Below are 22,522 nucleotides of genomic sequence, written 5' to 3' on the forward strand. Positions count from 1 at the left end.
AAGGTAGCAATGTAACATTTGGTCGAACAGCTAGAATAGCTCAGTTGTCTGGATACAAAAACAAATTTGAATTTGGCCAGTTTAAATTATACCCCAAGATACCAAACTCTAATCAAGTTTGAATTTGGTATTTTGACAATATCATAACAAATGAAAGGATCCGATGCTTTGGGGTATAAGATGGGGGAAAATTAAACAGTTGGAGGAGAATGGCCAAGCTACTAACGTATGCAGACTGCCTGCAGAATAGCTCCCTTAAAAGGTACCTTTATCCATCAACGACCTGTGAAACAGAAACCCTAAGAAGAAGAAAAGAAAACTGAGAAAGATACAAAGAGAAGATTCAACAGCTGGCTGGTTTTGAAATTTGCATTTTTTGCTAAATCTTAAATCGGGGGTTTTATTGGACCAGTATTACAGAAGGGGGAGTAAAAGTTTAGAGAAAGGAGTTGTAAGTAGCTGTTAGTTAATTATTCTGTTAGACTTTAAAAAAAAGTTATCATTTACTTTAAATAGTGACCTTTGGGAATACTTCTTGGCCTTTCAAATTTTCATAGATTCCAGCTTGGGGTAAATCTTTTCAGGGTGCTGGGTTAAATTAGCAGTGGGGTTTACCCCCATGTTGTAACTGTTTGGGGGCTTTCATCTGAGATTTGACGAGATTGAGACAGATTTGAATAGATTTGGGGTACAATAATTCCAGCAGATTTAACACAGAGGTTAGCGTCCTAGATCCTTAGGCAATTTGTTAATTTCGGTAATTTGTGGTTGATTAAATTAAATGGGAAAGAAATGGCTCTTAAAATTGCTAGAGGGGTTCAGGAATTTGACGATGATTCTCCAATTTTCCAAGAAAGTTTAGAAGGTAAGAAAAAGGCCATACTTTTAGAATTAGCAAAGATGTTGGATTCATGTTTAAATCAAGGACAAAAGTAAAGCTGAAATTGTAAGAGTTACTCAAACACTTAGGTGTGTCAGAGAAACAGACAAGTGCAATAGAGGTAGAAAAGCTACAGTTACAATTGAGAAAATGGAGTTAGAAGATAAACTAAGAGGGAGGGGGGAAGTGGGGGAAGGGAGAGGGGGTATAAAAGGGGTGAGAAAGGGGGAGGGGAAGGGAGAGAGGAAAAAAAATGAGGACAAGAGGGAGAGGGGAAGAGAGACAGGCTCTCAGCTGAGCAAAGAGAGAAGAAAGGGACAGACAAAAGACAGACTTTGAACTTGAGAAGTTGTGATTTAAATCAACAAAGTCAGATTAACAGGATGGAGATTAAAAGAGAAGGTAATAGCATATACAAATGTTAAAACTCTGCCACATTTTGATGAGCAAGATGTTGAAGCCTTCTTTATTTCATTTGCACAACTGCCTCGGCAGATGGAGTGGTCCAAGGATTTATGGGTAATGCTAGTGTGGACTAAACTGGTAGGCAGAGCTAGTAAGGTATTTGCTGCGCTGTCAGATGAGGGGTCAACACAACATGAAGTGGTTAAACAGGCTATTTTAAGTGCGTTTGAATTGGTACCAGAAGAACATAGACAACGGTTCAGAAACATAAGGAACGAACGGGGTCAGACTTATGTTGAGTTCGAAAGAATTAAACAAAGTCATTTTGATAGGTGGGTGTGCGCTTTAAAAATAGATAAGACCTTTGAGGTGCGACAAAAGATTATTCTGCTAGAGGAGTTTAAAAAAAAACTCACTTCCAGAGATGGTAAGAATTCATGTGGAGGAGCAGAAAGTTCAGAAAGTGAGAACGGCAGCAGAATTAGAAGATTTTGGTGCATAAACAGCTTCTGGCCAGAATTTCTTCCTGTGAGGGATAGAAGTTGGGAGAAAGGGAGATCCTACATTATGAAACCAAAAGTAGAGAACACTGTTAAGAATTTACCACAGGTTAAAAAAAGAAACTGAAGAGGGTGGAAAGGAGGTTAAAGGCCTCAAGTATTTTCACATACTAGAGTGGGACACAGTTACAGTACTGGTGGTTTCAGAAGGGCAGTGGGAAAACGTGGTGTTTTCACTGTCAGAAAGTGGGACAAGTTAAGTCACAGGGCTGGTTGTTAAAGAAAGGCACTGTGGGAAAAGATGTGGTAAAAGAAGCTAAGCCACTGGCATTAGTGAAGGTAGTAAAGGAGACCCAAGAAAAGCGAGGAGCTGCCAGAGTGTGCAGAGTCTAGGCAGGGGCTGGGTATAGATTTAATACCTGATCTCTACAAAGAATGTATCTCTGTGGGTAAAGTTTATTCAGAAGGAACAGGGGGAGAAGTTATAATTTGGAGAGATAAAGGACCTAACCAGTCGCTGATGGTAACAGATGAGCGAATATGCACTCTTTCTGAATGGTTAACCGACAGTGTGGTAATTTGTGGGATAGATGGACAAAAATTTAGCATTTCCCCATGTATGATTCAAGACTGGGCAAGTTACAGTGGGAGTGATTGACAGAGTGCCAGTTCCAGGAATTCAGTTAGTTCTTGGGAATGGTTTGGCAGGATTCATGGTGGGAGTGACACTCCTTGTTGTGGAGAAGCCCAAGGAAGACCAGGAAATCAAGTTAAAACAGAAATTTCTTGGTATTTTCCCAGACTGCGTAGTAACCTGATCCCACTATCATAAGTCACAGCATGAAGCAAAAAACTAAAAAGAGAGATGAAGGAGTAGAGGTTTAGTTAGCAGATAACCTGTTTGACGCAATAGTGCAGGAAAAACAAACAGGCAGAGGGTCAGACAGAACTGTTTAGTCCTGAAAGGCTAAGGGACTTGCAACAAGACAAGGTGATGAAAGATACACAGAGGAACCTCGATTATCCGAATATCGGATTATCCGAAGGAGGTAAAGGTCCCAACCCTGATCACATCTTTTGTTTACACTGATTAAAAACAAATCTTTAAATCGAGAACAGTCCTGGATATGGAGGAGAGTCCTGACAGTCTCTAAATGACTGACCTCCCACCCACTCTCCCTCTCCCCACACTTTCCCTGGAGGTCTACATAGGGGCGAACCCTGAAACCCCTTTCCCCAGATATTCTGTCTAACATTGTCCCTGCACACAGCAGAGGTGGAACTTGTCAAAAAGTTGCAGTTAAAAGGATGTGTGTGGGGCAGTCTGTGTGCGTGTCCATGCACTAATAGGAGACTTACCCCAGAAAGGTAGCAGCAGTCTTGCTGTTGGTGTCCAGTCCAGCTGCCCTGGAGGGGGGGAAAAAAAAAAAAAAGAGTGGCAGCTGGCAGGGGCACAGACTGGGGTCGGATGGTAGGTGAGGGCAGCTAGGGGGCGTTGTTGGATGGGTTTTTTTGGGGGGGGGGCAGAAGGGGAGTGGTGTTGGATGGGGTTTTGGGGGCGGTGTTGGACAGGGGTTGGGGAGCAGTGTTGGACAGGATTGGAGGCAAGCAGGTGGGTGGGGCCTCGCGCACCATGTGCTGCAGTCTCGAACAGGGAGCAGACTTAATAGAAAACTCCCGAGCCCTAGAGGAAACGACACTGAATCGATTAACCGAATAATCAATTATCCAAACGAAATACTGCCCACCCAGCTCATTCAGATAATTGAGGTTCCTCTGTATGTGGTTGTGTACCCCAAAAAGGAGACAAAGAATACTCCTGACTGTTATGTGAAAGTTAGAATCCCAAGACGGAAATGGAGACCATGGCAGGTTAGAGCAGAGGAGAAATAGGCTTAAGTGCACCAGATTGTGTTGCCAGTAGCTGACAGACAGGTGGTGTTATGCATATGTACTACCTGTAGAAGGTAACTGAGGGGTATGAAAGACTCAGGCTAAGGTACAAAAACATTTTTATTGGCCTGGAATGCACAAGGATGTGGTTAATATTAGCCGTACGTGTCATGCATGCCAAACGGTAGGTAAGCCACAGGTGGTAATAAAAGCAGCACCCTTGTTATCAATTCCCGCATTTGAAGAACCTTTCACGCAGGTTATAACCGATTGTGATTGACAGTGACTGAGGTACCACCGAAAATAAAACAGCAAGAACAGCCCTATTGACCTTGCAAAGTCCTCCTTACTGTCATCAGGGGTTAGTACCAAATTTGGAGAGTTGTCACTCAAACTTGTCCAGCAATACCTAACACAAGACTATAAGAAACAGGAGCAGAATTAGGTCATCAGCTAATCATCTGCTCCGCCATTCAATCATGGCTAATAGGTTTCTCAAATCTATTCTCCTGATTTCTCCCTGCAACCCTTGACCTCCCCTTACAATTTACAAACCTCTGTCTGAAATACATTCAATAACTCAGCCTCTTTAGCCTTCTGTAGCAATGAGTGCCAAAGATTAAATATTGTTTACTTGAAGAAATGCCTCATCTTGGTTCTAAAGGGCTGTCCCTTCACTCATTGGCTATGGCTCATGTCCTAGGGTCTCTCCTACTCATGGAAGCACCTTCTCCACGTCCACTCTATTCAGGCTCTCAATATTCTCTAAGGTTTAATCAGATTCCATCCCCCCCAAACTTTCCTATCTCATCAAATACAGATCCAAAATCCTCACATGACAAGCGCTTCATCCCTGGGATCATTTCCTGTATACATCCTCTGGACCCCCTCCAGCTCCAGCGCATGTATCCTTAAACACAGAGCCCAAAACTGCTTACAATATTTCAAATGCAGTCTGACCAGAGCCTTATACAGCTTCAGCAGTACATTTGTTCTTGCATTCTAGCCCCCTTGATAGGATTGTTAACACTGCATTTGGCTTCAGCACTACCAACTTGCATATTAACCTTACGAGATACCCGAACAAGGACACCCAAGTCTCTTTGCGCTTCAGATTTCCAAACCCCTTCCCCACTTTAAAAAAAAAAGAGTTTATGCCTCTAATCTCCCTACCAAAGTGAATAGCTTAACTCTTCCCCACAATGTATTCCTTCTGCCACTTTTGTCCATTACCTTTTCTTCCATCTATCTTTGTGCCATCTGCAGAACTTGCAACTATACACTCAGTTTCATTAATGTATAACATGAATGAGTCTGGTCCTAACATGAATCTCTGCAGAACTCCACTATACACTGGCTGCTATCCTGAAAAAGATCCCTTTATCCTTATTCCCCACCTCTACCAGTCAGCCAATCCTTTATCCATGCCACTATTGTGCTCCTCATATCATTGGTCTTTATCATACTTAGCAACCTCCTGTATGGCACTTTGTCAAAGGCCTTCCAGAAATCCAAATAGATCCATCCACTAGCTCTCTTTTGCATAACTTACTGGTTACCTCCTTAAATAATTCTGAGATTTGTCAGGCATAACCGCCCCTTGATGAAGCTGTGCTGACTCAGCCATATTTTACCACACACTTCCAAGTATGCTGCAATCTTATCCTTAATAAAGATAAGGTTTCAGAGATCAATGACCGAGGTCAGGCTAACTGGCCTGTAATATTTTTGTCTTCTGCCTCTCTCCCTACTTAAACAGAAGCATTACATTAGCCATTTTCCAGTCCTCTGATTCTTACCGACTCCACTGATTTTCAAAAGATCATCACCAATGCTTCTACAATTTCCCTTTATATGGCTGCTTTTCCTTGGGATGGATTTCCTGCATGTCTTTGTAGTTACTTTTACTCAACTATAACACTGTTCCATTTAATTCCAACTTCGCCAGCTCAATCTGCTGGGTTAATGCAGAGATATTAAAGTCACTGCCCCTTAAGGATTCCTTCAGGACTCTGGATGGTCGGAGTGTTTCATCGATCTTCAAACCTTTTAGGTTCCACAGCACCAGCTCCTTAATGATGGCCAATACACTCACATCTACCCAGAGTCTCTTTAACTTCTGGTACACTGCTAGTGTGTCCTCCACTGTGAAAACTGATGCAAAGTACCTATTCAGTTTCTCCATCATTTCTTTGTTCCGTTACTGTTGTGGTTCTGGTCGCCAAGCTGGGAATTTGTCTTGCAAACGTTTCGTCCCCTGTCTAGGTGACATCCTCCGTGCTTGGGAGCCTCCTGTGAAGCGCTTCTGTGCTGTTTCCTCCGGCATTTATAGTGGCCGGTCTCTGCCGTTTCCTGTTGTCAGTTCCAGCTGTCCGCTGTAGTGGCCGGTATATTGGGTCCAGGTCGATGTGTTTGTTGATAGTCTGTGGATGAGTGCCATGCCTCTAGGAATTCCCTGGCTGTTCTCTGTTTGGCTTGCCCTATAATGGTAGTGTTGTCCCAGTCGAATTCATGTTCGAACACCAACTAGCCACGAAACGACATGACCAGCTATCCTTAGTAGCCACACACACCGACGACAAGCAACATGAATTGAAGCCCCATTATTAATGTGACAATGCCTTTCTATCTCTTGATTTATTTTCTGCCCCACATCCTGACTACTGCTAGGAAGCCTGCACACAACTTCCATCAGGGTGTTTTTCGTTTGTGATTCTTCAACTCTACCCACACAGACTTTACGCTTTCCAACACTCAATCGCTTTGAGCTAATCGAATTAATTTCATTTCTTACTAACAAGGTAGCCCCCACCTCTCTGCAGCTCTGAGATATCCACAACATCGTACTTGCAAACCTCAATCTGTGATACCTTGTTTGTACCCTACATGCATTCAAATAGAACATCCTCAGCCCTGTGACGATCATATTCATGGAATTACAGGCAACATCCTGGATGCCATCATCACCATCCCTGGGTATGCGTAGTATACAGTCAGGAAGGAGTTGCTCTGGGAATCCTTAACATTAACTTCACACCACACCACACTGCACAAAATTTCATCAGGCCAAACATGGGAAAGGAAACCATTGCTGATGAGCACATACAGTCCTCCCATGGCTGTTGTCTCAGTACCCCATCATGTTGAACAACACTTGGACAAAACAGAAAAGATGACAACACCACAGAATACATGCCTGGCAGGGAATTTCAATGTCCTGGCTTGGCAGCAGCATTACAGATATACATACTAGACCTCAATCTGCCTGCTACAGATGCATCTGTCCGCTACAGATGCATCTGTCCATGACAATAATCGGTGAGACTGACCATTGCATAATCCTTGTGGAGATGGAGTCCTGCCTTCACACTGCAACATCTCCAGCATTTCACTATCACTGTGACAAACAGGACAGACTTTGAACAGAACTAGCAATTCAAGCCTAGACATCCATGGGACGCCGTGGGCCAACAGTCAGAGAATTGTACTCCAGCACTATCTCCAACTCTACCATCAAGCCAGGGGATCAACCTTGCTTCAATGAAGAGTGCAGAACGGTAAGGTGAATGAGAGCAATAATCATCTTTCTGAATGAGGAGAGCAGTCTGCAGCACTAGCTGGCTTACTCCTACTCCATTTTTGCACTCTGTCATAACATAGCATCTGTTCCTGCACCTCTTCAAAAGATGTACCTGGAACAAACTTCCTGGGTAATCGCTCCACAATCTTACATATCAGCACGCATGCAGTTCATATTTCAGCTCAATGACTGATGACCAAGAGATTTGTGGAGGAAATATCTTCCACAGATATATTCATTTGACAGTATGTTGACGAACACCCACAAAAAGTACACTCTAGAGGAATAACCCATTCCATCACATTTTAATTAATACTTCTCAATTAATTTATGACATTTAAATTAAAAGGCAGTTTAACTCTAAGCTAACACCAATATACATGCCCATTAAATAAATGATTCCAAATATGAAAAAAAATACACCAATGAACTCAGTCTTCACTTGCAATTTAGGCACTTCACATTCTGTTAATAATGACAATAATAAGTGTTTCTGTCTTTTGTCTGCCTTTCTGCTTTTCCCGATAGGCTGTGCAGCTGTTAGCACTCTCGTGCTTTTGACTTTATAGCTCTATTTGCTGCTTGAAGCTTTGGTAAGTTTTAAAAATGGGGAAGCTATCACCTCTCTTCACTTTGCTCAAAATTCAGACTCCCTCCCAACAATGCAAACTGTACACCCAGTTAATATTGCAATCTGTCCTTACCCTCTGCCCAAGTTGCAGTAACTTTATCAAATTAGGATTTATCTGCTTTCTCATTTTTCATAGCCATTTATCGACTAATGAAACATTCCACTCAATGAGAAGTGGTAAATTTCAGAAAATTGGGTAGTATAATTTAGAAAATATTAATAAATAAATCGCTTAGTTTGATCTGGTATTCTTTGTACCTTCAATTATGTTTCCAGTCGCATCCTTAAACAATTTGGATGAAGGGAATCAAGGCAAGGTGGTGAATTTCACAACAGACACAAAGATAGATGGGGAAAAGATAGGCTGGATAAGTGGGGAATTAAAAAAAAAGGCAGACAGATAACAGTAAAAATATGAAGCTGTTCACTTTTATAGGAAGGATTATTAAAAAAGCATTACTTAAATGAATAACAGCTGCAGAACTGAGGTAAGAGGGATTTAAGTTTTCTGGTGCATAAGTCACAAAACATTAGCAGGTAGGTGTAGAACATAATCAAAAGTGGCTAACTGAAAGCTGTACTTTCTTAACTGTCCAATTCCTATTAAAAACAACATAATGTTTTAGTTATACAGGCCACTAGTGAGTCCATGCTATGAGCAATTTTCTTTTACCTCCTTCCTTAAAGAAGCAGATGTACTGGAGGTGGTTCAAAGGAGGTTTATCAGATTAAAAGCTAGAATGAGTGGGTTTTTCCTCTGCAAATTGGTTGGACAGGCTGGTTTCCAGTGGGATTTGAAGAGTAAGGAGTGACATGAATGAAATGTCGAAGATCCTGAATGTTTTTGATAAGGTGGATGTGGACAGCCCAAAACTAGGGGGCATGATTTAAAATTAGTAGTCACCCTTTAAAGTGAAAGAGGAGGAAAATTTTATTTTCCCTTGGAGGGTTGAGGCATATTAGTACTCTCTGCCTTACACAGGAATGGAGCTGAGGTATCATACAATACTTTTAAGGTAGAAGTGGGTAAATTCTCGTCAGACGGAGATGGTAATGAGAAGTCTGAAACACAAAAGATCTTACGGAATAACGGAGCAAGCAGTAGACACAGAATAATCTACTTTGGCTCCTATTTTGTCTGGATTGTATTATGAGTGCCCATGAAACACAGAAATTAAACAAACAACTATATGGTTATATGGAAGGGCATGGGAGGTTCATGTAAGGTGACCCTTGGTTGAGAGAGTTTAAGCATTGAAACAAATCTTGAACTGGAGCTTAATTCAGAACTGCACAGACAGGAGATACATGAACAGAACCACAATGATGTAAGCAAAAGTACAAATTTGTTAACATGCAGAGGGCTAATTGCTAAAAATGAAAATCTGTTGCACTTTTGAGGGACATGGTCACTGGACATAGACAAAAGAAGGAGTTTAATTAACCTAAAACAATGGAAAATGTTTATTTCAACAAGGACTGGTTTAGTTTTCCAATGAGACATTGATAAATATAATTTGTACTGTTTGTGGGCACACAAAAAAAGTGACAAATAACATAAGATTTTGAGCTATATCCCTGTATACATTGATAAAATAAAGCCTTTGCATTGTCGAAACCCTAACTGTCTCAGTATTGAGCATTGCTTGGTATAAAACTGCATGTTCATATTCAAACATGGATACATTTAATTAAAGTGCAATGAAATATATTGCTGAACACAACTTTAAAAAATTGAAAAACATTTATGTTCCCAGTTTATTCAGCCTCTGGGTCAAGAACTGCTTCAAGTGAGAGCGAATACCATGAGCTACTTGAAGACCTGAAAGTCATTTGCTGGCTATGTTCTCAACAATGGAACTGAACCAGTTGTTGTAATGACTGGACAAGGTTTAGCTGTTGACTAAATTATAAATCAGCAGGTAAACTAAGCTGGTAACAACCAACAAAATTTATTCCAAAAAGAAACAAAATGCTGACAAAACTCAGATCGGTGGACAGAGAAACAAAATTAACTCATTTTCTGTCATCACAGATGCTGCCAGATTTAGGTTTTTCCAGCATTTTCGGTTTTTGCTTCAGATTTCTGACATCTGCAGTGTTTTGCTTTTATTTGAAACTTCATTCCATTTTTTCAGAGGGAGAAAACTGGAGTCAACTGAGAAAAGCTGGTGACTTGACTTTATCTTGCAAAAATCTCCAGCTTTATGTTTTGACAGATATTATTCCTTGTTTTCAGACTATTCTCATGTAAATAAATTCTTAAAAACTTACCCTTCACTAAGATCCCATGGCAGCCATAAAAGAAAAGTAAAGTTTCAACAGTCACTTGGTAAAAACTAAGTTATTCCATTTTAAATTTGAAAAAAAATACTGTATCTCAGTAATCTCAACATTTTAAAAAATGTTTATGACAAAGGAGCAATTTTATACTTTTGTACAAGGTTTTGAATTGGAAATTGTTACAAATAACAAAGTTTGCAAATTCTCAGTCACAACTTATTCTATTGGCATCTTGAAATGTTTTTAATTTTACGTTCCCAGCTCAATGCACGTTTGCAATATAAATGTTACAGGAACTCAAACATAATTTCAATCTTGTAGCTCTAATACAAATTTTGTCCACAGTATTTGTAGTTATTAACTTAGATTTGGCTAGACAAGAAAACATAATTAAATAGGACATACTGTATAGTTAAAAGGACACTCTACTCAAACTACTCATGCTAAAATTTATATTCCACTCGAATGTTCTTCCATCATTTCTCATTTGATTTGCCAAACCTTCTGCTCCCCTTTTTTCTTATAAGCTTATCATAAATATCCTTCAACATTAATCAAAGGCATGGGCAGAGAGTTTTTCTGCATTTCCTATTTTATGACTATCTTATATCACCAGCCTTTAGTTTTGCTCTCCCCCACAGTAGGAACGTTCTTGCTCTATCCATTCCTATCAGAACCCAAAACAAATCTCAGCCTGACAATCTTTTCTTGATCCTTGCAAATCTTCCCCAAACCCTCTTAAGTAACTCAACATGCCTTTTGTAACATTAACCAGAAACTGGAGGTAGCACTGAAATTCTGGTTGGAACAGGTTTGGTACAGGTTTAGAATAATTTCCAGACTTTTGATTGTATCCTTCTAGAAAATAAGCCTATTGTTATATGTACTGTTTTGTGGCCTTGCTAAGTTTAGGTGCAAATTTCAGCCATCGAAGAATTTGTACCCAGACCCTTTGTTCCTCAAACTCACCCAGCTTTGCACCTTCCAAGTAATGAGACTTGTTTATTCTTACCAAAATGCTTTACTTTGTGTTGAGCTTAATTTGATAATTCCTTACGCATTCTTCCAAAATTATTAATTTTTCTCTGTAATTAATATGTTGACCATCCTGTCCCTATGACACATACAAATTTGGTATCATCTGCCAGTTCTGGACCCAGAATCCAAATTGTTCAGGTAAATTTGAATGGCAGTGGTCAGAGCACTGAGGAACACTAATGCCCACATACTGCTACTCCAAAGAATTGTCCTCATCTGTCACACTCTGCTTTTTTGTTATGAAGCTAGCTAACCATTTATTCCACCACTACACATTCATCAACCGTATTCATTTGTCTATTATGGAGCACTGTATCAAAGTAACTTTTAAAAGAAAAACAAGATAAACTGCTGAGATTATATTACCATTGCCTACACTATTACATTAATAATTTTAATAAGGTTGATCAAGCAAGATTTTCCCTTTCAAAATAAACTCTGGCTATTCACTATCAGTTTATTTTTCTCTACTTATTTGTCATCCCCTGCTTACTACGATTCCATTATTTATCACAACATGGATGCTAAACTGACGAGCCATCCAGACCACAGGCTTTATATTCAGAGGGGATACGTTGCTATTTGTTCGCTCAAAAACCCACATCTTAGAATTTTTCAATTTTAGTTGAATAGCATTCTCCAATGGCAACAATCTGCTCAGTTTGCTGAACATGAATTTTAATTCCAGAATCACTTTTCCATTTCAAAAGGCTAAAAAGGTACGTGGCAGTAACCTTATTAATAATAATATTTGGTTTAAATTTCATTTCTTTCCCAAGGAAGCAGAGCTTTCAACTCAATTCTGATAAGAAACTAAGCAGAATGGAACTCACCCATGTATGCTTCCAGCCTGCACAGTAACAAACTGATGCTTCAGTAGCATTATTTAATACTTCCACTTTGTTTTAAACAAAACCAAACAGCTTTCCAATAGTTATAGTCACAGCAAATCAGCAAAAGTTTGACCTGTTCCATGACAGATTAAGTTTTCAAGGGTATATTCCTTGTGATCAATGGTTTCTCAAAATTTTTAAATATGCAAATTAAATAATGTAATTGCAGAAGGTTTGTAACAACTTGTTTTTGTGGGAGCACATAATGATGAGCTCAGAAAGACCTTCAACCTGCTGTACCTGTGGTATTCTTTCATAGTTGTAGAATCAGAGCTATACAGCATGGAAACAGACCCTTCGATCCAACTTGTCCATGCCAACTAGATATCCTAAATTAATCTAGTCCCATTGTCAGCATTTAGCCCACATCCTTCCAAACCCTTCCTTTTCATATACCCATTCAAATGCCTATTAAATGCTGTAATTATATTACCTCCGCCACTTCCTCTGGCCACTAGTTCCACCTCTACACCACACTGCATAAAAATGTTGCGCCTTTGGTCCCTTTTAAATCTTTCTCCTCTCACCTTAAACCAATGCCATCTAACTTTGGACTCCCCTCCTCTATGGAAAAGACCTTGGCTATTTACCCTCTCCATGCCCCTATAAACAGTTGGCATCAACTGTAAATGTAGTGATGGCAATTCTGAATGACAAGAAATACTAGTTCTGTGACCTGATGACTCTTGGCCTAGAAGCAGTACCAATAGGATAGATCAATATTGGAGATGACAAAGGAATACAGAGACAAAAGAACATTGCAGCAGAAAGAACAGAGGCATGTCTGCAAGCAGCTGTGTAAAACAGTTTAAACAAAAGGATTGAAATCCAAAAGCAAGGTGACAGAGATTGAAAATTTGACATTTCCATTGCTTTACTTTGGTGTTGTGGTTCTGTTCGCCGAGCTGGGAATTTGTCTTGCAAACGTTTCGTCCCCTGTCTAGGTGACATCCTCAGTGCTTGGGAGCCTCCTTTGAAGTGCTTCTGTGCTGTTTCCTCCGGCATTTATAGTGGCCGGTCTCTGCCGTTTCCTGTTGTCAGTTCGAGCTGTCCTCTGTAGTGGCCGGTATATTGGGTCCAGGTCGATGTGTTTGTTGATAGTCTGTGGATGAGTGCCATGCCTCTAGGAATTCCCTGGCTGTTCTCTGTTTGGCTTGCCCTATAATGGTAGTGTTGTCCCAGTCGAATTCATGTTGCTTGTCATCCGTGTGTGTAGCCACTACAGCGGCCACTATACCAGCCACTACAGCGGACAGCTCGAACTGACAACCGGAAGCGGCAGAGACCGGCCACTATAAATGCCGGAGGAAACAGCACAGAAGCGCTTCACAGAGGCTCCCAAGCACTGAGGATGTCACTTAGACAGGGGACGAAACGTTTGCAAGACAAATTCCCAGCTCGGCGAACAGAACCACAACAACGAGCACCCGAGCTACAAATCTTCTACCAAACTTTACTTTGGTTTTCCCAAAGCCGGCCAGATTGCATTGTGATGTTTATTAACGAGATTCAGATGAAGAGGTCCCTGGGGGAAGTATGCATTGTCAAGATTGTGAACCGAGCTAATAGGAGTTACTGCAGGTGACATTAGAGTGACAACCATCTTCAGGAGCTTCTGATGAAGTGGAGCCACATAGCAGGTGACTCCAGGATGAAATCCAAACTGAGGAAAGTGCAAGTGGCCTTCCAGTGAATGTCATTATTTTAGTTTACATTCTCCATAGAGATCATAACATGATTGCTTCAATTATATACAATAGCATGTGTAATGCAAATTAATTCTAATGATTTGACATTTCACTTTACATTGCCATCTCCAAATGTTTAACAGTTGCACTCAGTGACTGAAACTGAATCCCTTCCTTCACAAACAATTCTGCCAATGACAGCAAGAAACTAAAATAAATCCTGCCATCAATTCCACAATCTCCACCATAAAAATTATAATGCAATTGTGCAATTGATACAATTGCAATGGAAAAAACACTGAGAATTTTGGCATCAGGTTAATTGCTTTGTATGGATTCAAGTTTGATATTCTCAAACTAGATTAAATCTTCAAATAAAAATTGGAGTTCCTCAATTCTCTTCCAAAAACAATAAACAAAATGATTCTTGAAATGAACCCATGACACCATGACCCTTTTCTCCCCAAAACATTTACTTGGCTTTTACACGCTAAATGGAGGTGTCAACTGCAAGAAAAATAGAAAAAGGTGGTGTAAATTGCTCATGGTAAACTTAGTCAATCACCTAAAGTTAATTTTACAGCACTAATTTGTTGATCGCTTACTGCTTTGCACAGATAAACTTGCTATGAGATATCAACGACTAAATTCCATGTCACTTATGAACTTTTTAGTCAACAGATAGAAAGATTATTTCCTGCAGTACAAAATTTGACAGTTAATCACTCAATAGCTTTATACGAGCATTTCATTTACTTCACAGCAGTGGTAAATAGTACAATAGCATTTAAAAATTATGCAGCGGCAAGTAGCAAGCATAACCAATTATCAAGTGAGAACTTGCTTTATGAAAATACATAACCTAAACAGAAGCAAACCTACCTACTGCCAGCTGCATTTTTCTTGCCTTCCAGTGTATTCAAATGCTGTTCAAGGGCTTCCAAAAGACTGCTAGGAGCCTAAAGGAACAGCAACACAACACATTCAAAACACATTTACGAGCAATTCACCAGCCAGCTAAACAAGAAACCGGAGCAAATCACCCGTAACCATTTGCCTGGAAAACTGTAAAGCACTCCAGTTTCCTGCTTTATTTAACTTTGTCCATAATATCAAAGCATCACAAAATAAATTTCATGCTTTTAAATCCATTGAAGGCCTTAAATTAAATAAAGGCACAGAAAATAATCAGGTTTTAAAATCTTTTATCCTCAGAGAAAGATCCTAAATTAGGTCCAAAAGTAGCATAAAATAATCTTATTTAAGTTTCTTACATATTAGAAACAATAGCTCATGACACATTCACACTTGTTTTTATATAATTTATGAAAAGATTCAAATTTATTCATATGACAAAGTAAGATTGCATTTATATACTGTTTAATATTGAATAGATTTATGGATTTTGCGTTTGACAACAGCCTGAGCATTTTCCAACAGAATTCAATATTAGAAACACGTGGATTGTTTGAAATGGATTTTAAATTTGCTAATTTTAACTCCTTTTGCACTGTAGCTAAGTGAGTCAACCAAAGTGTCCAAAACCTGGGCTGACCATCGAAACATTAACACTTAAATATTAATGAACACTTAGCATTTCTAAAATCTTCTGCTTTTGTTCTCGTTGGCTATTTATCTACCTAGTCTATTCACAGGATTTAAAAAACTTCAGACAATTTATATGCTGTAAATCTCTAACTATGACTCTATGCTAGGAGTCACAAATTTACAATAATATTTGCAGAATTCACTCGCATCAATCAAATCCTACAGATTGGCATTTTGCTTTGAAGGAAGAAGAACATATATTTTAGTCCATCTTTTGGAATAGCTGAGCAAACAGCTTAAATAAATTTTAAAGTACAACCTCTTCACCTAGAAGAACACAAATGAGATAAAAAGGAGGAAGAGATATAAAATTAAAGTACAGGCGTCAACTGAGATACGGTAACTTAGAAACAGCACCTTCTCAAAGAATTTCAGTTAAAACACATTTCACAACTGCATTACATCTGAAAACTGTCCTTCAAATTATCGTAAAATCTTTTCTATTTCTTATCAGAAATAAAACAGAAAGCAAGATATTCTTACTGCACTTAGATTGCTCACTTCTGTAGTCAGAGAAATGTTGAATGAAAAGAAAAAATGTACAGGTAGTTCTCCTATAATGCTGTCATTGCATTCCACCAAAAAACTTTGCTTAATAGAAAATCGCTTAATAGAAATAATGGAGCCTATGGGAAAAGAGGGGTTAGGGCAGAGCAGCAAAATAATATCACTCACGATCACCCAAAAATCACCCGAAAGTCTAATGCAAAGTATAGCACAGCCTGAATGAAGGTTGAAATCAAATTTATGAAACAAAGTAAATTTAACACAGTACATTTTAGAAAATCTAAGAAAGCTGCTCTCTTGTACAGTAACTCTCAGAGAGCTGCTCTGTTTGCAACTGACATCGCGCTTACGCAGAACAGCACACAGACCTGCACTGACATCACATGTGCAGAACCGCAAGAACATCAGCGCCTATGCAGAATGAAGTGCACGAATTTATCCCTGCTGAAATCATGCTATTTCCAGCGGAGGTAAGCGTTCTCCAAAACACCACTACCTCATTGTTCAGCAACATTACAGCCAAATTGTGCTGCCGGAACGCACATTATCCCAGAACTATCTGTAATGACTGACTCCCCATAAAATCGGTAAATAGGAATACATGATGAGTACACAAAAAAGCACAGAAAAAGCATGAAGTAACAATACCTCACACTCGTGACGTGGAAAGCAACAGCGAAATGGACAATTACATGCAAGATTTTATTTGTCTTCACCTGGGACACTGAAAAGCAAGTCACCTCTTCCTTATTTATCTCTTACTGTTTCATACGATTGTACTGGCACCCTCTTTCTTTCCCCCTCACCACACCATTTCACCTCTTTCACCTTTAGCTTTACTTTGAGGTTGTTCGGTAATGTTGGTAATGATATTAGCATGGAGAACTGAGGAACGACCCAAATGCCTAAAACTGGATTTTTAGTGAGAGCTGTGTAAATCAAATTCACCGAAATGGTTTTTCTCCCACACCATCCTTCAGTTCATGGTTCATTGCTCCCATTACATCCATATACCTCCCACCCTCACAATCTCTTCCTGCCACCCCTAACTACATTCAATGCTTTTGTCTTGAGCTGTCTGCTCAACCCTAGTAACCTCTCTGCTCCATTGGCAGTCCCCTTGCCCCGAGACCTCCATCTATGTTCCCTACAATGCCATTTTCTCAAACTTTCCTATCCACTCCCTCAAAATGTCTTTGTGGATTCCAAAATTCAGCAATACAAATTAAATAGATTGAAGGAATAACCTATTTTAATTCAGTGCCTATCTTCCCTCTACCACAACTATGTGTTAAAACTTAGAATCCATATTATATAATTGGTAAGCCCTGACCTTTCCTGCCAACACTTACAAGGTAGTGGATCAACTCCATACTGCTTTTTGTCAAAAGAAAACTGGGAGATGAGGACAGGTGTACTATTGTCTTGACCACTGGACTTTGCAGCAAATGTAACACACCTACCCCCACCCCTAAACCCTCCCACAAAGTGTAGCCATTCCTGTTGGAAATGCAGCAGCTAATCTACACAAGCAAGGATCCAGATCAGATAGAGTCGTAAGATGTACAGCACAGAAACAGACCGTTCCGCTCAACCTGTCCATACCAACCAGATATCCTAACCTAATCTGGTCCCATTTGCCAGCACTTGGCCTGTATCCCTCTAAAATCCTTCATATTCATATATCCATCCAAATGCCTCTTCAATGTTGTAATTGTACTAGCCTCCACCACTTCCTCTGGCAGTTCACTCCGCACACCTACCACCCTCTGCATGAAAAAGTTGTCCCTTAGGTCTCTTCTAGATCTTTCATCTCACCCTAAACCTGTGGCCTCCAGTTCTGGGCTCACCCACCCTAAGGAAAGGACCTTGTCTATTTATCCTATCCATGCCCCTCATGATTTATAAACCTCTATCAGGTCAGCCCTGAACCTCCAAACCTCCAAAGGTAACAGCCCCAGCCTATTCAGCCTCTCCCAATAGCTCAAATCCCCTGACCCTGGCAACGTTCTGGTAAATCTTTTCTGAACCCCGTACGTTTCACAACACCCTTCTGATAGAAAGGAGACCAGAATTGCATGCAATATTTGAAAAAGTGGTCTAACCAAAGTCCTGGACAGCCACAACATGCCTGAACTCCTGCAATCAATGCTCTGACCAATGAAGCATACCAAATGTGGTACAGTGGTAAGCACCACTGCCTCACAGCACCAGAGACCTGGATTCAATTCCTGCCTCAGGCAACGGTCTGTGTGGAGTTTGCACATTCTCCCAGTGTCTGCATAGGTTTCCACCAGGTTCTCCAGTTTCCTCCCACAGTCCAAAAATGTGCAGGTTAGGTGAATTGGCTATGCTAAATTGCCCATAGTGTTAGGTGAAGAGGTAAATGTAGGGGAATGGGACTGGGTGAGTTGCTCTTCAGAGGGTCGGTGGGGACTTGTTGGGCTGAAGGGACTGCTTCCACACTTAGTAATTTAATCTACCATCCTACCTACCTGCGACTCTACTTTCAAGGTGCTATTAACCTGCACTCCAACGTCTTTGTTCAGCAACACTCCCTAGAACCTTACCATTAAATGTATAAGTGCTGCTAAGATTTGCTTTTCCAAAATGCAAAACCTCACATTTATCTACATTAAACTCTATCTGCCACTCCTCAGCCCCTTGGGTCAACTGGTCAAGATCCCGTTATACTCGGAGGTAACTTTCTTCGCTGTCCACTACACCTTCAATTTTGGGGTCATCTGCAAACTCACTAACTATACCTCCTATGTTCACTGCCAAGTCATTTATGTAATTAATGAAAAGTGGTGGACGCAGCACCGATTCTTGTGGCACTCCACTGGTCACAGGCCTCCAGTCTGAAAAACAACCCTCCACCACCACCCTCTGTCTTCTACCTTCAAGCCAGTATCTGTATCCAAATGGCTAGTTCTCCTTGTATTCCAGGAGATCGAAATTTGCTAACCTTCCTCCCATGGGGAACCTTGTTGAATGCCTTACTGAATTTCATACAGATCACGTCCACCACTCTGCCCTCATCAATCCTCTTAATTCTTCAAGAAGACTCAATCAAGTTCGTGAGACATTACTTCCCATTCACAAAGTTATACTGATGACCTCTAATCAGTCCTTGCCTTTCCAAATACATATACATCTTGTCCCTCAAGATTCCCTTCAACAACTTGCCAACCACCAACATCAGGCTCACCGGTTCCCTAGCTTGTCCTTACCACCTTTCTTAAATAGTGGCACCATGAAGCCAATCTCCAGTTTTCCAGCACCTCACCTGTGACTATTGATGATACAAATATCTCAGCAAGAGGCCCAGCAATCACTTCCCTAGCGTCCCACACAGTTCTAGGGTGCACCTGATCAAGTCCTGGGGATTTATCCACTTATTTGTTTCAGGACATCAGCACCTTTTCCTCTGTAATATGGACATTTTTCAAGGTCATCATCTATTTCCCACATTCTATATTTTCCATGTCCTTCTCCACAGTAAACACTGTTGCAACATACTCACTTAGTATCTTCCCCCATATCCTGTGGTTCCAAACATAGACTGCCTTGCTGATCATGGAGGGACATTGAAAAGTACAGCCAGTGAGACAGCACCAGAAAAGCAGGAGAGTCGACGCTTTGAGCATGAGCTCTTCATCAGGAATGAAGTTTCAGTATGTTGCCTGACCGGCTGTGCTTTTCCAACACCACATTTTCTTACTCTGATCACCAGCATCTCAAGTCCTCACTTTCTCCTGATCTTTGAAGGTCCCTATTCTCTCCAAAGTTACCTTTTTGTTCTCAGTGTATTTATAAAATTCATTTGGATTCTCCTTAACTTTATTTGCCAAAAAGCTATGTTCCCTTTTTGCTCTCCTGATTTCCCTCTTAAGTATATTCCCACTGCCTTTATAAGGATTCATTTGATCTCTCCTGTCTATACCCGACATACTTCCTTCTTTTCCTTAATCAAACCCTCAATTTCCCGAGTCATCCAGCATTCCCTACACCTATCAGCCTTTCCTTTCACCCTAACAGGAATATACTTTCTCTGGACTCTCGGTATCTCATTTTTGAAGTGTTCCCATTTTCCAGACATTCCTTTACCTGCGAACATCTGTCCCCAATCAGTTTTCGAAAGTTCTGGTCTAATACAGTCAAAATTAGCCTTCCTCCAAATTAGAACTTCAACTTTTAGATCTGGTCTATCCTTTTCCATCAATACTTTAAAACTAATAGAATTATGGTCGCTGGCCTCAAAGTGCTCCCCCACTGACACCTCAGTCACCTGCCCTGCCTTATTTCCCAAGAGGTGGTCAGGTTTTGCACCTTCTCTAATAGGTACATCCACATACTGAATCAGAAAATTTTCTTGTACGCACTGAACAAATTTGTCTCCATCTAAATCCTTAACACTATGGCAGTTCTAGTCTATGCTTGGAAAGTTAAAATCCCCTACCACAATCACCTTATTATTCTTACAGGTAGCTGAGACTGCCTTATAAATTTGTTTCTCAATTTCCTGCTGACTATGGTCAATAATACAATCCCAATAAGGTGATCATTCCTTTTTAATTTCTCAGTTCCCCCAAATAACTTCCCTGGACGTATCCCCAGGAATATTGTCTCCAAATACAGCAGTAATGCTACCCCTTATGAAAAAGGCAGGAAAGCCACACACATCAACCAGATCCTGAATTACAACCAGCACCCAAACACTCAAGAGAAGCTGCAGTAGGACCCCGTTCAAAAGAGCCACAACACACCAGCCACTACAACGAACAACTGGAAACCACAAAAATGGAACCAAATAAATTCCAGAAGACACAGTACATCAGCGCTTCACATTAGGCTCCAAAACACTGAAGATGTCACCTAGACAGAGGCCGAAATGTCTGCAAATCAACTTCAAATCCACTTATTAGCATTGACTTGCAGAATTCTGTTCTCAGGCCCAAATACAATGCTGTGATAAGCCTACTGACAAGTAAAGCACTACTATGGAAAGGTGAAACAATCTCTGGCTTACGGAGATTGATGGCATACCTTACTTCACCTTTTATCATAACCCTATCACCAAAACAAAGCCATAAATTCCAAGACTGTCACTGATCTCATTTCCTGTCAGAGATGCCCCATTACAGCCTCCAACTACAGACCTCAACTGCAGAGTCCACCTGTGGCTCAGTGGTTAGCACTGCTGCCTCAACACCAGGGTCTTAGGTTTGATTCCAGCCTCCGGCGACTGTCTACGGAGTTTGCACATTCTCCCAGCGTCTGCGTGGGTTTCCTCTGGGTGCTCTGGTTTCCTCCCACAGTCCAAAGATGTGCAGGTCAGGTGAATTGGCTATAGTATGAGGTGCATTAGTTGGAGGGAAATGGGTCTGGGTGGGTTACTCTTCAGAGGGTCAGTGTGAACGTTGGGCCGAAGGGCTCGTTTCCACACTGTAGGGAATCTAATCTTTAACTCCCTTCCAAGAACACACATTATTTCAGACTGCTCTTGCCTCTCAGAGTGGAGGCATTGAGAACCTCTGATCACAACAGTTCAGTTTCTTCATAACCCAGCACCTAGTGTGTCCTATACATGACTCCAGACCCACAGCAATGTGGTTGATTCTCAACTGCCCTCTGAAATGGCCTAGAAAGCAATTCAGTTTAAAGGCAACTCGGGACAGCCCAGCCAGCATTACCCGTATTCCATAAGCGAATTTTTTTAAAAAGCCCGATTTTTGAATTATGATCCCTACCTCTAGGTTTCAGCATAAGAATTACTGTCAGCATCCAATGTCAAGCTCTTAAACATATTTCCTCTAAGTAAGATCACGTCACATTCTTCAAAACTCCAATGAAGATCAGTAGACAACCCCTTCATCCCAATCAATCAATACAGATAAACCTTTTTCAATTGCCTCCGATACAACTACACACAGTACTCCAGGTGTGGTCTCACCAACAACTCAATTTCACAGCCCCTCTAACTTTAGCACTTCCATTTCAGAGAATGCGCGATGCATCAATACTTTCTCTAAGTGCAATAATTCAATTCCTTTGATTTTACTTCCTTCCACCATGTAACCTCTAAGGACTTAATTCTATTCCTCCAGTTTCTTAATTTCCACTTCACCTGTTCCAATGCTATCACTATCCATAGCAGTTCTTTCCTTCAACTGAAATTCCACTCTATTAACGTTGCCTGCAACAAATGGTCAAATGAGGACATTTTCTTTAATACAATAAACTAGTTATTGGGACGGATGGCCTACATACCTGGCCTGAAAGACTTGAGCAACTGGTTAAGCTGGCTAAACTACAGTAATCTGACAAGCGATTTTCTCCACTTACAGGATGCTGCCATTGAGTCAAAAATAAATTTTGCCTACCACAAAAATGAGCAATTGCAAAAATTTCAGTGCCAATGTGATGTCAGGGTTGTAGGCCATATGTCCCAAAGACCACAGGGCCCTATCAAACGACATCCCATTGTCCATTCACAGCTGACAGTATGTCACTCATGGTCAATCAGGCAGTACTTGCAAGCCTCAGAACAGCAGCCCTCCACTTGATGTTACTCTGATATTGGAAATTCACTATTAATTAGAGAGATATTGAC

General features: G+C 40.6%; 1 protein-coding gene across 20 annotated transcripts in view; it reads right to left on the reverse strand.

Moving 5' to 3' along the window:
* LOC140460175 (clathrin coat assembly protein AP180-like) overlaps positions 1 to 22,522 on the reverse strand; it is a 227,114-nt gene that overhangs the window by 103,002 nt on the left and 101,590 nt on the right. For all 20 annotated transcript variants that reach the window (XM_072554578.1, XM_072554567.1, XM_072554634.1 and 17 more), the window contains one exon: positions 14,674 to 14,750. In XM_072554578.1, coding sequence (XP_072410679.1) covers positions 14,674 to 14,750 — 77 coding nt within the window. The remainder of the gene's footprint in view (positions 1 to 14,673; positions 14,751 to 22,522) is intronic.

The sequence above is a fragment of the Chiloscyllium punctatum genome, chromosome 3, assembly GCF_047496795.1.
Source record: "Chiloscyllium punctatum isolate Juve2018m chromosome 3, sChiPun1.3, whole genome shotgun sequence".
In the NCBI taxonomy this organism is placed as follows: Eukaryota; Metazoa; Chordata; class Chondrichthyes; order Orectolobiformes; family Hemiscylliidae; genus Chiloscyllium; species Chiloscyllium punctatum.